Source organism: Drosophila elegans, unplaced genomic scaffold, assembly GCF_018152505.1.
Source record: "Drosophila elegans isolate 14027-0461.03 unplaced genomic scaffold, ASM1815250v1 contig_814, whole genome shotgun sequence".
Classification (NCBI taxonomy): Eukaryota; Metazoa; Arthropoda; class Insecta; order Diptera; family Drosophilidae; genus Drosophila; species Drosophila elegans.
In genome coordinates, this window is record NW_024546167.1 from 19,902,352 (window position 1) to 19,919,853 (window position 17,502).

Below are 17,502 nucleotides of genomic sequence, written 5' to 3' on the forward strand. Positions count from 1 at the left end.
CGAATAATATTGTAATTGGCAGAGAAATATTGGCTCAAGGGTTTTCAGTAGAAGTGTCTTATGATAATTTTAAGATTATTCAAACTAAAGCTGTGAATGTTTGTGAAACAGTTCAACCTATTGATTTTGATAACATTGAAACTGAAGTGGTCGGAAATGAAAAAGAAATGTTAATATCATTGCTAAAGCAACATTCAAAATCGTTTACAGAAGGCACTCCGCAAACGCGTGTGAGTACTGAGGAAATGCGTATTCGGTTGATTGAACCGACTAAGACTGTACAAAGGCGGCCATACAGATTTAGTCCATGCGAAAGGGAACTAGTACGAGTTAAAATTAATGAATTAATCGAGTATAAAGTCATCAGACCTAGTAGTTCACCTTTTGCTAGTCCTGCATTATTGGTAAAGAAGAAAAATGGTACAGCAAGACTTTGCGTCGACTATAGAGAATTGAATAAAAATACAGTAGCGGATAAGTTTCCATTACCGTTGATCTCAGATCAAATAGCTAGACTTAGGGGAGCTAACTATTTCACTTCTCTTGACATGGCTTGCGGCTATTACCAGATTTTAATGCACCCCGAATCAATTGAATATACAGCATTTGTTACTCCTGATGGGCAGTACGAATTTCTTTCGATGCCCTTTGGTTTAAAGAACGCACCCTCAGTGTTTCAAAGAGCTGTACTGAAAGCACTTGGTAGTTTGGCTCATTCGTTTGTAATCGTTTATATGGACGATATATTAATTGTTTCGGAAACAAAAGAAGAAGCTTTTGAGCGACTGCAACTGGTATTAGACGTTCTAGTGAAGGCAGGATTCTCATTTAACATTTCAAAGTGCTTCTTCTTGAGAACTACAGTTCGGTACCTTGGCTACGAGATAAAAGCAGGGGAAATACGCCCAAACTTAAACAAAATAGAATCGCTAGTGGCGTTGCCTCCACCGAAATCAGTTGCTACTCTGAGACAGTTTATTGGGTTAGCGTCATATTTTCGTCAATTCATTCCGGGTTTTTCACAATTAATGAAGCCGTTATATTTTCTCACATCTGAAAAGAATAGTTTTGATTGGCAAGTACAGCATGAAGAAATACGCAGCAAAATCATCAGTGTATTAACAAACAAGCCTGTTTTGATTATTTTCGATCCACAGTTTCCGATAGAGTTGCATACCGATGCCAGTTCTATAGGGTATGGGGCAATCCTTTTGCACCGCATAAACTCTAAGCCTCACGTGGTTGAATACTATAGTAGAGCCACTAGCTCCTGTGAGTCCAGATATATATCCTATGAATTGGAAACGCTGGCTGTCGTGAATGCTGTAAAACATTTTCGTCATTATCTGCATGGCAGAAAATTCGTGGTTTTTACTGACTGTAATTCAATCAAATCTTCTCGAAATAAAGTCGAATTGTCACCTAGGGTTTATCGTTGGTGGGAGTTTCTACAGGCATTTGATTTCGAAATTGAATACAGAGAAGGTAAACGCATGGCACACGTGGACTTTTTATCTAGGAATCCAGTGTGCCAAAAGATTAAGTCTGTACCAAATAAAATAGAAGAGAAGCGAATTGACTTAACAGAAATATCAGAAAACTGGATACTGGTGGAACAACAAAGGGATCCAGAAATATTAGAAATCATAACTAAGTTGAAGAATGACGATTTACCATTAGCACTAGTTGCCACTTATGAAATGAGATCAAATGTTTTGTATAGAAAGATTCAGAGGCATTCCAGAACTCGTTGTTTACCTGTAGTTCCTCGTACGTTCCGCTGGTCAGTTATAAATCAGGTACATGAGTCTATAATGCATTTAGGTTGGGAAAAAACGCTAGACAAGGTGTACGATCATTACTGGTTTACTGGTATGGCAAAATATGTCCGAAGATTTGTGGAGAACTGTATTACATGCAGAGTGTCTAAGAGTACGTCTGGAAAACCTCAAATTGAATTACATCCAATTCCAAAAATTAGCATTCCTTGGCACACAGTACACATAGATATTTCGGGAAAACTAAGTGGGAAAAGTGATCGTAAAGAATATATCATAGTACAAATCGACGCTTTTACTAAATATGTTTATCTATTTCACACCTTTTCTTTGGATGCTAATACTTGTATAAGCGCAATGAAATCTTCGATTGCCATTTTTGGTGTGCCAACACGTTTAATTGCAGATCAGGGGCGCTGCTTCACGGGTACAAAGTTTGCACAATTTTGTTCTAATCAAAAGATACAATTACATCTAATTGGAACAGGTGCAAGTCGAGCCAACGGCCAAGTTGAAAGGGTTATGAGCACACTTAAAAATCTGTTGACGGCTGTTGAGACAAGCCCTAGATCGTGGCAAGATGCACTAGGGGACGTTCAGTTAGCCCTTAACTGTACAGTTAATCGTAGCACTAAGTGTAGTCCTTTAGAACTTTTGATCGGTAAGATTGCGCGTCCAATGGGGTTGATTCCTATTGGCGATACTGAAACCGAATTTGACAAGATCGAATTAAGAGAGCTAGCCGCTAAGAACATGGAAGAGGTCGCTAGGTATGAGAAAACAAAATTTAATAAGAATATGGCTAAGGTAATTAAGTTCTGTGTGGGCGACTTTGTGTTACTTAAAAACAGTGAGAGACAACAAACAAAATTAGATCCAAAGTTCAGAGGACCCTTTTTGGTGGTCGAGGTTTTGAACGGAGATCGATACGTTCTAAAGTCTACACAGAACAATAGACGTTACAAGTATCCACACGAAAGTTTGAGAAAGTTACCGGATGTGCAAATTCCAGAAGAGCTTGATGTAAATTATAAAGCACAAAGTCTGTTGGAAAAGTCTGTTGAAACAGAAGAGAGTCGTGAAACCATGTGATTGGTGATGAACGAAGGTTGCTTTAGAAATGAGATTGATGAATTCGTGAAGCCAAGTGTTGGGCGATGTACGAGCGATGTGGTTAATGAATTCGTGAAGCCAAGTTTTGGGCGATGTACGAGCGATGTGGTTAATGAATTCGTGAAGCCAAGTGTTGGGCGATGTACGAGCGATGTGGTTAATGAATTCGTGAAGCCATGTGTTGGGCGATGGACGAGAAAGAAAAAAAAAAAGAATGCGTGAAGCCAATGCGTTTGGCGATGGACGAAGTTGGCTAGTATAAGACAAGTTCTGTTTCATGGATTATCATTTAATGATTTGTAATGATTAATTTATAATTTGATAATGTTAAAATGATCTGTTGAGTGAAAATGTAAATGAAAGAAATGGTTTATAAGAGAACATTATGATTGTTATATGAATTTGAGATTACTTGGTTAAGTTTTTCTGAAGTATTCAATAAAATTATAATGTTGGAATGAAACTGAGAGGTTTATTGTAGACACGAGGACGTGTCTATGTCAGAATGGCCGTGTCGGAGAGTATGTAGTGAAGCATTTCGACAGGTATGACCATGGGTTGTGCTGGTATACTAGATATACTAGATATTAGTTTTGGTAGAATGGGGACTCAGTTTGCGAGCTGAGGCCGAGTGTGGCTTCGTATGCGTTGCTAGATCTGGTCTCTCCTTTTTCTTCTGGTTTTGTAACGTGGCGTGAGATAGACACGTGTTTGGTCCTTACGAGAGAATGATGAGCAACAAAAGCATCGAAGACTCGCTGCATTTGCCAGAATTAAGTTCAGGCAATCAAGAACCAAACGATCAATTCACCAACAATGACGATTTACAAGGGGATGAATTTAGTTCTCCGACAAATATATAAAATTATTAAACATTTTCGTTGATACTTCCATAATTCTTTGTTCGGAAAGCTTTCAAGTTTAGTGCGAATCCCGTTAAATATTTGCAAAGTTGTCAAGAAAAATCATTACCAGCTGATTCAAGATCAGGGAGAATCGGAAAAAAATAAAGAGTAATGTTTGCACAAAAAGAGCTATTCAATAAAATTCTCTTAAGTAAGAGTATATTTCTCTTCGAGCAAACAAGTTTCATTGATGAAAAATGAAATTGGTGTTAATTTTTTCGCAAATTGATTGGCGTGGTATTTTTCTTTGTCGATTTGAACTGTTGAAAATTTGTCAATTTGACATAAATTTTGTATGCAGCTTAATGCGCGAAATTCTACCTGAAAAGGGGCACGTCTGTAGAAAGAAATGCTACCTAAATCGTTTTAGCGGCTAAAATTTCAATTTGTTATGGTTGTGGGGATGAAGAACTCATATAATCGGGGAAAAATACCGCTGAAATGCGAAAATTTGACAAACTGTTTATTTTACGAGCTATAAATGAGAGGAATGGCTTTACCAAATGATATTTTGGATAAGCAAACAAACCGAAATTGTTGTTTACTACTAGATAAACAAATTTCTTATATATGAAATTATAGCTATAATGATCATTAGGGTTGTACACTAGGTGCACAATAAAAAATCTAATATAAATTATTGTTTTCATATAAACTAAATTAAATATTTTTTGAAAATAAAATATTATTAATGATGGTTTGTTATACTTCAAAAATAAATCAGTACTTTTCGAATATAGTTAAGCTGTTGAACTTCCCCAAAGAAAAATATATTTCTTTAAAATATATATATTTTTTTTGCCTTGAAAAGAATCCCATTTTATTTTGAACAACAAAGTTCTTTTCTGTTTTCTGCACTACAAATCCAATCCCCACAGTTCCCCCATTAATCACATAGAGCTTAGATAAGAAAGTATTACCTTTCAAAACTGGAGTCCGATTCCGTATTGCGACTTAGCTTTCAAGAAATGAAACGTTCCAAAGCCATGGAAAAATTTGCAATTTATATTCCCACTTCTGAACAAGTGTTGTGCAACTTATAGAGTTTTCTCCGATAAGCGAACCCTTTCCCTATAATTAACCAATATATACTTCTAAGCAATCTGCGACCAAATCTTCACACCCTCACACTTTAGACCGATCGAAAACCAATCGCGCTTAGTGTCAGCTATTTTTTACTGTTGATGGTTTGTTTGTTTGTTTGTTTGTTAAGCTTTATGACAAAAAGCTAAAAATAAACTAGCAAACAAAACGAAAAAAATGATCAGCAATAACTAAAACAACAACTCAGCTTTGTTCCCTGTGATTCGCTATGAATGTGCAATAAATGGCAGAGGGAAAACTGCAGCGAAATCAGCACAAAGAAATATGCATGGACTTCAAGGGAACTACGTACAAAAAGATCCTTGAAGTGCCCTTGAGAGGAGTATATACATATGTATAGGCCGGGAGGCTCCATCAATGTATTGTAAAGCTGATGTAATTCCCTATTTATATCTTATCTTCCATTTCCGCATTTAATAACTAAACCATTTTATACAGACTATCTAAATCAAATACAAAAGATAATGTAAATATTTATAATATAAAAATAACATTTAGTGGCGTTGTGGTTTAAAGATAAAATGTGAATAATTGTGTGTCTTGTTATTTATTCTTAATTTCTTAATTATTATTTTTGTTAATAATTAATATTATTATTAGCTTAACAAATCTATTTAAAGGAATCCTGAATATATTTTTCAATCGTTACAGTTATTAGTAATACAACAGCAAAAGACACCCTTTGTAATAACTGAATATTCATTTTTAACTGTGTATGCTGATTCCGATACTGATATTTCATAAGTGATCTTATGACTTATTATCCATTTGTTATAATGATGAGCCCTGATAAAATAATAAATACCGAGAGGATTTAACTATGATAACTTAAAAAAACTTCGGACCAAATACATTTTGAAAACACCATTATTTCATACATTATATTATCTTTTATGTTGTAGGGCATACATAAGGAACTCAAAAACCCTGAACCTTCATTGATTATTCAAGGCACGAATAAAGTGACTTAAGGGTAAAAAAAAAAACGCAAAAACGTTCATATTCAAAGGCCAAATGATTGTGCAATCGCAAATTTTGTAGGCGGCATAAATCCATAAATAAACAATAACAAATAAGCTGTTGTTCAACAAACAGCGGACATTAATTGCATATTAAAATGGGGCTTACATGTTGGACGAAATGTGAGGAAGTTCCAGAGATGAAGAAAAGTCCCAGAGAAAGGATCTCTTTTGGTGATCAGCCGGCTTTTGCGAAGAAAGTTTCTCGGTTTCCACTTGTTGATTGGCTCTCTCGCTTGCGCACACTTTAGTTTCCTCGTTAATTCACAGGAAGCACAGAATTAAGGCCGAAAATATATGTTTATAAATGAAATGCAGGCGGCACACGAAACTTCGTCATCAATTTGGGTAGCCTGCACTTTGGTTTTCTCGAGTCTTTTCACTTGCGTTTCTATGAAATTGGGCATTAAAATTTAAATGCTATTAGCCGCAGAACACGAAAGTTTGGGAAATGAAGGAGGGAACGAGGAGAAAGTCACCGGGAGAGCGACCCCAAAATCTCTCTTTATCTCTCACTTTTCGGTGTTATTGTTATCACCTGAGTCAAGTACAGTGGGAACTGCCCGCGTAGTCAACCAACTTTTACAACTTTTTTTTAAGAAGCACAAATTGGGAAAAACATACCCAATAAATAACCAAAATATATTTCAAGTATTTAAATTTAATTTTCACAGTCTTAAGTAACAAGATTTGAACATTTTTTTATTATTTACAGATCTACGATCACAGTCCCTTCCTTTATCTTTTCTCCCAAGCTTTACTGTATGTTTTACTCTCTCTCTCTGTGACTATCTCTCGCAAACTACTCTCTCCTTATTCCTCTTTTGTTTTTAACTTGCTCTCTCGCTCCGCATAGTTTGGCTTGTTGTTGTTTTCTGCCAGCGTAGCGTAGTTAACTTGAGCAGCAACAACAACAGCAATACTTGTTGCTAAAAATAGAAGCGCGGCGGCGAGACAGAAAACAGAAAAACAGCAGCGGCGGCAGGAAAAAAATATAAAAAAGCGAAGGCGGCAACGCGCACAAATTGGAAAAAATTGTATATGGCGAGCACCAAAAACAAAGAGTAACTAACAGAAGAATAAGAAGAGTAGTAGTTACAACAACAAGTAATAATTCTATTAAAATATATTAAAGAAAAGCAAGTCAGAAGAATAGCGAAAGAAGGAAATGCGTCGCAAAATGCAATTCAAAGAGAGCGAGAAAGGAAGAAAGAGAGAGTGGAAAAATGCAATGGAAGCTTTGATTGATGTCTTGGAAAATGTCCAGTTTGTGTCATTTTTACAGGGAAATCCAACACAAACGTGCGTCATGCAAGCAAGTGATTTTCCATGCATTTAATTGCAGGCCACATTTTAGTTTATAAGTTTTCCACTAGAACCAGATCTCTTTGGAATAATTCCCTCTCTCCTTTCACTCTCCACTTTCAATACATTTCACTAAAACTGCATTCACAATTCACGTTTTCACGACATTCAGTCAATTTGAAACAATGCCTTTCGTTTAATTACTTTCTAAGGCAAATAGTTGCACATATGGAAAAATGCTTGTTGTTGCTTTTAGAATTCAGAATTGAGCACAAACGCTAGATCGTACGACTAGCTGAAAAGCAGCAAAAACTAACCGAGAAGCACACACAAAAACACGCGTCGTTTTAAAAACACCACCGATTCGAATGGCGATGTGAAGACCGAGAGAGGCCAAAGCAATCTGAGCACTTGGCGCAGCAAGAAAAGTCAGTGGAGCCACATTTTGAAGAGAGAGAGAGAGAGAGCCAAAGTCATATAGAGAGGGGCCCACAGAAGACGAGAGAAAGAAAGAGAGAGAGCCACCAGATGAACCGTAATCAGCAGCAGGTAGTTCGTGATTCTACAGTCAGACTCCACTAAGTAGGACCGCACACAAATAAAGCATTTGGTAACTATATAACATATGGTGCCAATAAATTAAGCGGTAGCACATGTAGTGACAATGCGCACCAGAAGGAAAAATGTAATGAAGATTGCACTTTGAACATACAAAAATGTTATCAAACTAAAAATTATTCAAAATTTTACTAAGTAAATTAACTTATCAAAATTTTTTTAAGCTTTATGCCTGTAGCATCGTTTTAGCTACAGTGAAAAAGATGTGTGCTCTGATTTTTTTTTAAAGCCAAGTCATGTGGGAACGAATCCTGGCCATGGCATTGGTGTTCTTCAACTGTGATTAAAACAAAAAGTTTTGGTATAAAAAATCATCTCTTCAGCAAAACTTCTCATATTAAATTTTGTGGCAAAACATTATTAAACATTTGACTAAATAAGTATCCTTTCATTCATAATACAAAGCTGTCCAGTCGTATACGTAATGAAAGTAATTGCGTATACGCCGCGTGTAAGTTATAAACGGAATAAAGCAACGCTGAAAGTGAAGATTTCCCAAACTAGAGATGTTGGCCAGCTAATTCACGCGTCTACAAAGTGTTTGGCTTTTTTTCGATTAATGATTTTCTTAAAAATCAGCAAGCCGCGCACTGGACGACACAAACAGTATAAAACAAGTTTCTAGTAGTTCTAAATGAACAAATGATATCAACTACTTAATTCCTTTGAATAATATAAATACACAAATTAAATTTTTATAAATATATAAAAAAAGAAGTGCTTGACAAAGATTGTGATCTTGTGAGTTCACAAAATAATTTTAAAAGTATGCAATGTATATATTTCAGGAAGCGTTGCATAGAAGAGTTTATTTACTGAAAATATTTTCAGTATGACATATCAAAACAAGATTTAAAAATATGCAATTCTATTCAAATACACATTCAAAAATAATACATTTCTGCGATTATGTTTAAAATTTTTGTTAAACTTTGTCATCAGCTTGGCAAATAAAGTTCATTTCAATCCTACACGGCACCATCCTAAAAACATTTCTTCCGCCTACTAGGTCAACGCAGTGTGGATTATCATTCGTGCGATAGGGTTCTAGGTATTCCCACTTCAAAAACGCTGGACTACCGGAGGACAAAGATACAAAGGTGTCGTTTTTTGTGTGATCGTTAACGCCTAGCCAACAGCCATGACGTGAATAGAGTTTCATGGCAATAGCGTCTAGCTCCTCTTGGTCCTTAAACGAGGCCAGATGGCCACCGATTTGGCGACAGGTAATGGCAGCAGTTGTCCAATTTTGACTAATATCATGTTCAATGTAAAAATACCTTGAGCCTATCAGTTCGAACTTTGAAGTTGTAGCGCTTGTTGTGTTTATGGCATATTCCAATTTAGTATGCACCACTTTCAGTTGGTCTTGCACACTGTCAAATCTTGCGTCAACATCTTTCAGTTGGCCTTCAATCTGGGAAATAAGTCTGCCTAATTTTTCGTCAAAATTTTCCGGTCGATTTTCCATCTTTTTATTCTCCATCGTTTTATTTGACTCCGGAATGGCTTTTTGTTGCGTATCCTTCATGATCTGCACATATTGAAGGTTACTTTCTAGAACTGTTAGTTTTAAGTTGATTTCAGCTAGACTTACCTTGAAATTAGCCATTTGATTGTACTGTGGACTTAATACTGAAAGGCAAAAAGCTCCGCAGTGTTGAGAGGCATCTTATAACAGGCAAATGGATTTTTTGGGGATCCAGAGCAACAATCCCGCACAATATAAAAATGGTCGACTTGAGCATACTGCGAGGGAAAGACCAATCCAGACATATGTCTGGAAGCAACTGATTCTTCGGCTTATAAAGGCATTTCGGGCACCCCATTTTTGTTAATTAAAATACTGTCTTGTGCTGATTGGCACTCACTCTCTCTAGAAATTCGGGTTCTTTGACTGCAGCAGAATGCATAAATTGGTAAAACTAAAGTCTTACATATTTAATTTATTGTATAAAAGACTAATCATCTTACTCCTTACTTACCTCACACAGTTTTTTACTGTCTATAACTTCTGTACTTGCAATAAATATTACAAATGGCGACGACGTTTTATTTAAAAGCATATTATTTAAAAAAGTTTTAAGTTTTAAGTCTCTCAGATGGCTTGTAACAAGTTAATACAAACTTATATTTCAAATTAAAACAGCTTTTAATTTTTTTTGCTTTGCTAAAAATTCTCTCAGATCAGCTGAAACAAATCGGTTGTATCAATCACGGCGGATTCGCATAATACCTGAGCATTTTGTCATCTTGCAAGTGGGTCAAGATCTGTTATCATTTCATTTCATTTCGTTATATAAACTGCTATTGACGGATGTTTTTGGTAATCAAAATTTTATTAATAAGATGAGGGTACACGAATACGAGTTAAAAATATAAGTTACAAATAAGTTCCTTTAGAAAAGAGTTCTGTTTTAATATTTACAACAAAAATAAGGCAGTAACACAATTTTAAGCAAGCAAAACGTAAGGTTTTTTTTCAAGAAAACTACATAGAGTTAAGAGCAAATTAAAAATATAAAATAAAATGCACGAAAGTATATATTAACAGTTATGCTAAGAAATATGTGATGATATCTAAAATAATCAATTTCTGGGACATCATGCCAAAATATTTAGTATTGAAACTGCATAAAGCCAAGGGTAATTGAAGGTTATTTGTCGGCACAGAGAAAAAATATGTTTTCTTTTTGTTTTTCAAATTGTATTAATTTTCATTCGAAAGGTTTGGTAAGGATATTTTTCATAAATGTAAAAACATTTATCAAAGAACTAGCTTATGACAATCAGTACTATATTTTCATTTTTGAAGTTTAACACATTCACGTTTAGATTGTACAAATTGTGCACAAAAATAAAATATATTTAAAATTTGATCTTAAAAATGATTTATATATTATATCAAAAACTATTTTTGTGACTGTACAGTATGGCCATTGGGCAATTAATGCCAATAATTTAAATTAACCACGCGAAAATATTTTCACAACTCAGCGAGCGACACCAGAATCAGTTCCCTTAAGATTTTCATTTGGATTGGTGCAGATTTACCAGCAGTATGCTCAAGTTGGTCACTTTTATATTGTGTGCGTTTTGTGCCCTGAAAGTTTATGGATCCCCAGCGAAATCACAGGAAAGTTCGGGATCTGTTTGCCTCCTTAAGGACGCACCCAACCAATGCGGATCGTTTTGCCTTTCAGCATTAGGTCCACTCTACCATCACATGGCTAAGTTCGAGCTTACCTTGAATAAAACCCAAGAAAGTCAGCAGAAAAGCATCGATGCGAGATTAGAACGGATGCAAATTGAGCTTACTGCGGTTCTAAGCAAATTGCAGCATGGCTTAATTAAAACGGAGGAGACTAGTGTTAAGTGTATTCCATCGAACTTCGAAAAGATCGGTTCAAGATTCTTCTACATTGTACAAGATGTTAAGCTAAATTGGACTGATGCTGAGGACTTCTGTCTTCAAAAGGGCGGACATCTAGCCTCTATTCAAAACGAAGAGGAGTTCAACGCCATTGTGTCCAAACTCGAGAATTCGGAGCCATATTTTTTGGGCATCAACGACAGGACCAAAAGAGGCGATTTTGTATCTGTGGCCTCCGGCAAACAATCTTCGTTTTTTAAGTGGGATCAGGATGAACCCTTTTACCAAAACGACAGTGAGGCCTGCGTTGCAATTGATGAAGGCCTGATGCGGGTGAACAATTGTACTTTCAAAAAATATTTCATTTGCCAGGCAGATATTGCAATTTAGTAACACAAAAAAAAAATTTTAAAAAATCACTTTTAATGGAGTATCCAATATATATAAAAAGTTTTTATAAATGTTCTCGTTTGGTTATTCTCTCGATACGGAAAATACATTTGCGTTTATACATTTTCAATGTCCAGCAAGATATATATACATATATACCTATAGGTATTAATAGGTATAGTGTATTCATTATTGCATTTTTATCTGTTTACACACCATCTGTTCACACATTTCCCAGGTTCAAATCATACAAATTTGGATTAAAAATTAAGGAAGAACGATAAAAACTTATTTTCTATATCACAGTGCAAAATGTAAAACAAAATACAAGATGATGGTTGAAACTGCAAACATTATATGGTTGAACATGAATAATTATAAATATTGTATACTTAACTTTATAATTTAAATTAATAAATAATAAAACTTAAAAACATGTCTTAAAATTACTGACGCATTTCGTGTTTACATTTGGAACTAAATGCATACAGCGCTATTTTAGTTATGTAAAGTGTGTTTGGTTTTAGAACTACCAAAAAATTTTGCTTAGCGCCAATTTTCATTGTGACGGCTGTGTTTGGAACTAGATTTGAATGGGCGTGGCTTTGTTTTTATACGCATTTATATCATATTCCAGCCATTTTCTGCTTATTAATGGGGGCGGAGTCTAGGAAGAGCAAACTACCCAAAAGGAAATTTATTACTGGGAAATTTTAACGCCGTTTAAGGATATAAGATAAGTTAGTAAAATAGTTAAGATAATGCATTTTTGTGGTTACAAATCTGTAAATTAAAAATATTTTTTTTACTAATGATCATTACTTAAAATTAAATATTTATAATAAATATTAAAGCTTTTCTTTTTCAAGAATTCAAGAAAATATCTTAGAATGAAAAGATCAAAAAGCGAGTTGAATAAATACAAATTAACATTTATTTAAAGAATCAAGCTTGGAACAATAATACTTAAAAAATGTATGATTTTTTAAAAGAATTTTTTTAAATATATTAAATACCAAGGATCTTTTCAATTTTTCCCTTAAGAAGGCGTTTCAAACTTGAGAGCGCCCACCCCCAGTATTTTCCCACCCCCTCTCCCGTTTACCCACACCTCTTTTGCTGCCGCAGTCGACGTCGCAGCGAGGAAGAGAGAGATGGCGACTGGGAGAAAGGACAGAAGAAGGTGGGCCGAGAATTTGGGGAGGGGAAAGTGGGGGAAATGTGAGGCGGCAGCAAAAGTTGATTAGATGGATTTCGTTTGGTTTTTGTGTTTTTAATCACACACCAATTTCATTTATTAAATCTTCGCATCAGCATTTCATTTCTCGCATTCCCCTTTCTGCCTTTTCCTTCTCTCTGTCTCTTTCTCTGGTGGAGTGCTTTTCTTTTTTGGCTTTGCGACGGCATTTCTGTTTTTGCTTTTCTCTTGTTTTTGCTGGTTTGGCTTTCTCTTTTACCCACACTCCTGCTTATTTGTTTGTTTGTTGTTTTCTCTTTCGCTCATTGTCACGAGCAATTTGACTCTCTCACTCCCTCTCTCCCAGGCAAAACTTTTTGCAAAATGAAATTGTTTTCGTATTAACAATTTCATTAAAATTAAATTACTTTTATTATTCCGACAGAGTCAGACGAACGAGAGAATAAAAAAGTCAGACTTCACCTTTCTCCGCCACCCACTTCATTTCACCTCCCCCCTTTACACACCCACTCGACATTAAGCCAAAAGCTTGGCGTCTGTTTTCTTCAGCTGTCAAACAAATTAATTGCGCTTTTAATTGATTTCGTTGGCTTCTGCGGGGAAAGGAGACAGAAAAATCTGCAGAATGGGAGAGAAAATGATGATTAATAGCAATTTATACGGAACTATCAAGGATCTATTTTATTCAAAAATTGTTTCAAATAAATTAAATTTACTTATACAATTTTTTCAGATTGGAAATTCGAGAAGATAAATACCATCTTTATTGCAAATTAATTTATTAAAGGTACTATGTTCTTTTCAAGATATCAAATGGATTTTTGGAAATGTTATATTATTTTATAAGATCCCTTTATTTAACACACAACTGATATTTTTTTTAGTGACCAAAGATTTCAGATAGATATACTTCCAAAATCCTGCTCAATTTTTAATAGGCAAATTTATAAAGAATTTAGGACAAAAACCGATAAGTATAAAAAGGGTATTCTATTCATTTCAATGACCTTATCAATAACATGATGCGACTAATATATCTTTGGCAAGGAGAAGTAATAAAAACAAATACAAATAATACCAGTCGTAAATACGAAATTCGCCACTTATCTACAGCCGTATTATAAATAAAATATCATAAATGCGATACCACACACATCCACTTGTCCTTCTGCATTTCCGAAAAAATAACTTTCAATAGGCTTCATTCCATGTCCTTCTGGGTCGCAGCTCCTTTCACTCTAATTCTGTTTAGCCATTTATTTTATTTAGGCATTTCATAGAACGATTACCATTCCCCATTTTTATTCCCAAATTGTAGCCTAAGACATCCACTAAATGGATTCTCCTGGAGCTCGGTTTTAGCTGTTTCTTCTTTTAGCCAAATGATGCGTAGGCCATAAAACCGAAAAGGGCAACGATGGAGTCTTGGCCATTTGGTAAGGCGGTGGGCGTGGCTCCAGCCTTTTTCCCACTCCATTGGTCAGACCAAATAAATGTACACTGGAGAAAAACAACCAATAGTATGTTAAACAATGTGATAAGTTTAACATTGTTTTTTATTTAAAAATTAAAATTTAGTACATGCAGAAATTATTGTTAATACAATATATCGCCATTGAAAAGACTCAACATCATTAAAAATAATATGTACAATAATTTTTAGCTAAATCAACTGAATTTTTTATCAATTGCAAGGTATAAAGGCACTATTTTTAAAATAAAATAAGATATTAAAATTTACAATATTATGATTATTTTCTTAGGTGCCCAAAATAATTTTTGATGGCGGCAATAAATTGTCGGGGCTCTTTTTATGCCTACGAATGCGAGTTGAAATGTCGCATCATAAATAAACGGGAATCGTTTTCGGGAGTTAGGTGATGAAGGGGTCGGGAGGTTGAGGACTAAGTGGTTAGGGGATGGTTTTTGAGAACGAGAAGTGGCCTTCAAATAAACCGCAATGCAATTTGGCCGAAAAGAAGTTAATAAAATTTCGGTCAACGGAAAGGGTAGAGTTCGGTTGATTTTTTGGTGGGGTTTCTCGAGAGACTAGTGTTCTTGTGATGCCAAAGGCGTATTAAAAATAAGAAAGGGATTTTAGAAAAATTTTAAATCTTAAAAAAAAAAGTTATTTAATAAGTGGTAACTAAAGATTTATTTATTTTTTTGTTACAATTATATCTTTAAATACATTTAATTTTCCTAGTAACCTTTTTTAACTAAATGTAATTTTAGGTTGGTTAATATCTTTAGTATTTCTAAATTAATCTTGGGATCTGTTTTGAAAGGTAATTTTTTAAATTATTTTTCTTTATGAAAAAACCGACTAGAATCAAATCCATTTCAATCAATGTTAATATCCTTACTATTTATTAATTAATTTTATAATCTAATGAATGTAACGCCCCAAAAAAAAACCCTTTTTACGCCCCTGATGCCTTCCAGCTCGTCTCCCCATTTCGCGCTTTCAGAAGGCTATTCATTTTCGGAGGCTGCGCCATTTTGGCTTGGAAAATTTATAAACGTAATTGAGAAGCCTTCGCCGCTGCACATTTTCCCCTCCACCAATTTCCCACCTCCCATTTTTGGCCACCCAACTGGCCGCACGTAAAATGCAATAACTTGCTGCTTCTGGATCAGGATCCGGATCCGGATCCGGTTACAGCTAAGGGTTTTCACTCCTGGCAAAAGTCCGAGGCACTCGCAATTTGGTTTTCGAAAAATAAGCAATTTGTAAATTGAAAATGGTCGTTTCAGGGGCTTGAAAACGGGGGCGAAATTGCAGTTCCATGCGGCCATTTACTACGTGGGCGTTGGGCGGTGGGCGGCAGTGGGCGTGGCAGGCTAGAACTGACTTCGCGGAAGCTGAAAATTAATTATTTGCCATTAAGGCTAAGTAGATGATATAAAAAGTGGCAGAAAAGCGTGCTCGGTGGGAAAAACGAGTGGAAGGAGGGGGATGGTGGGCTAAAATGGGTGGAAAAGCGGTATTATTCAGGGGGTTTTTTTTTCTTCAGTGGTGGGGCCCAGTTCTGCCGGCAATTTAGACAGTCAAGTGCCCATATAAATTACATAAATTTCACCCAGGAACTGCCAGGCACCAGGAAAATGGTGGAAAAGGGATAATAAATAAGTACTATAGTAGAAAATGAAGAAATTTCATAGAAAAGAAAGAAAGCTGGAGCTGATCATTAGCTTAGGTAGTTAATAAACATTTTCCTACCAAGTAATTTTTCCAAAATCATGTTTTCCGCTAAGTGTTGAAATTGTTATAATTATTTTGTTAAGCTAATATACATGTTACTTTTGTAATTAAATTTTATAAATACACTTTTTTAATAAACGAAATAATAGCTAATACAAAAAAGACACGCTGAAAAAATATCAAAAAACCTTTTCACCCACACAGCTTTTGAATTCAAAGGTTAATTGAAATGATGTTGTGGCACCAATAATGTTATTTAAAACTAAATACTTTAAGTAACGATAAATAAACCAATCAACCAATTTAGTTAAAGCATTTATTCGCATAACTGATAGCTGACCGATAGCCAAGTAAATAAATGTGGAAAAAACTACCACCCAAAGTGAAAAATGCAACGTGAGAAGTGGTTGGGAAAAAAATCTATTTTCTTCGCCGAATCGCAGGCCCTCACCTGCCAAAAGAAAAGGCGTTGGTGGCGCAGTGCCACGCCTTCTCCCTGGCGTCCAAAAACGAATCCCAGACTCATCTTTTATGGAGCAAGTAATTCCACTAAAACGAACCAACCAAGAAAAGCCCCCGAAAAATGAGGAGGGAGTGCAAAATAAACACAATCAAAGAGGACAAAACAAAATTTAAGCGCAAAATGAAATGAAATTCGGATTGGAAATGAAACTAAAACACAAACTAATGATGGCGGAATGAAGTGGGTGGCGCTTGTGGGTGGCTGAGGAGGTGAGCTAACAATAGACAAAGTCATAAATCAGGGCGCCAAATTGCGGCCCTGACAGGCTTTCCCCAAAAGAAAAGAGTCCTGGGAAAAGAACGTAGGGAGAGCCGGAAGAAACTGAATAGTTATCCAGCACGCCCAAAATGCCAAATCTAGGAGGAGTGGATAGGAACACTTAAAACAATCATTCTTAAATTAACAAAAACAATTTTCAATACTGAACTAAGTTTGTTTAATTTCTAAGAGCAATCATTTAATTAGCAAAATAAAGCAAATGTAAAATAATTCATAATTCAGCAGGGTAAAGTGAATGTAATTTAGTCACTTTATATATAATATTAGTATTTTTAGCATCACTTTGTATTCCTTATTTTTAAATTTAACAATATTTTCATAATTATAACATTTTAAAATTAACCATCTTAAAATCTGGCGTATCTATTCATTGCCTAAATTACAAGACCACTTTTGTTAATAATATTTATTGAGTAATTTTAAGCATCCCTTTTTATTTCGTATTTATTATTTATAACTGAACTACCCTAAAACCTGATAATACGAAATACAAATTATGATTTCAATTATATAAGCTATCTCGAAATCAATCAATCAAATTATTTTTACTTTATAATAAGATATTCAAATATGTTGTTCTGATCATCAGCTAAGGATTTACAAAGTCAACAAATATTTAAATTAGAATTGAATTCATGACCTACCCGACGTCTTTTATTTCAGTGCACAAAAAGGCAAAATAGGGACTGCGG

At 35.1% G+C, this 17,502-nt stretch overlaps 2 protein-coding genes across 2 annotated transcripts in view; one reads left to right on the forward strand and one right to left on the reverse strand.

Annotated features, from left to right (window-relative positions):
- The window catches only part of LOC108134714 (cGMP-dependent protein kinase, isozyme 2 forms cD4/T1/T3A/T3B), a 41,156-nt gene extending 33,520 nt beyond the window's left edge, over positions 1-7,636 (reverse strand). The window contains exons 1-2 of the mRNA XM_017255112.2: positions 7,542-7,636; positions 6,029-6,310 (exon numbers count right to left, since the gene is read on the reverse strand). The gene's annotated coding sequence lies outside the window, so the exon portion shown is untranslated. The remainder of the gene's footprint in view (positions 1-6,028; positions 6,311-7,541) is intronic.
- Positions 7,637-9,285: 1,649 nt separating this feature from the next.
- Positions 9,286-12,027, forward strand: LOC108134715 (accessory gland protein Acp29AB-like). Its single transcript, XM_017255115.2, has one exon. It carries the CDS (start codon positions 10,904-10,906, stop codon positions 11,603-11,605), a length of 702 nt encoding a protein of 233 aa, XP_017110604.1. The 5' UTR covers positions 9,286-10,903; the 3' UTR covers positions 11,606-12,027.
- Positions 12,028-17,502: the final 5,475 nt, after the last annotated feature.

What these genes read in the sequence shown, in the direction of transcription:
- LOC108134715 (XM_017255115.2), top strand. Translation starts at nt 10,904, where the DNA reads ATGCTCAAGTTGGTCACTTTTATATTGTGTGCGTTTTGTGCCCTGAAA.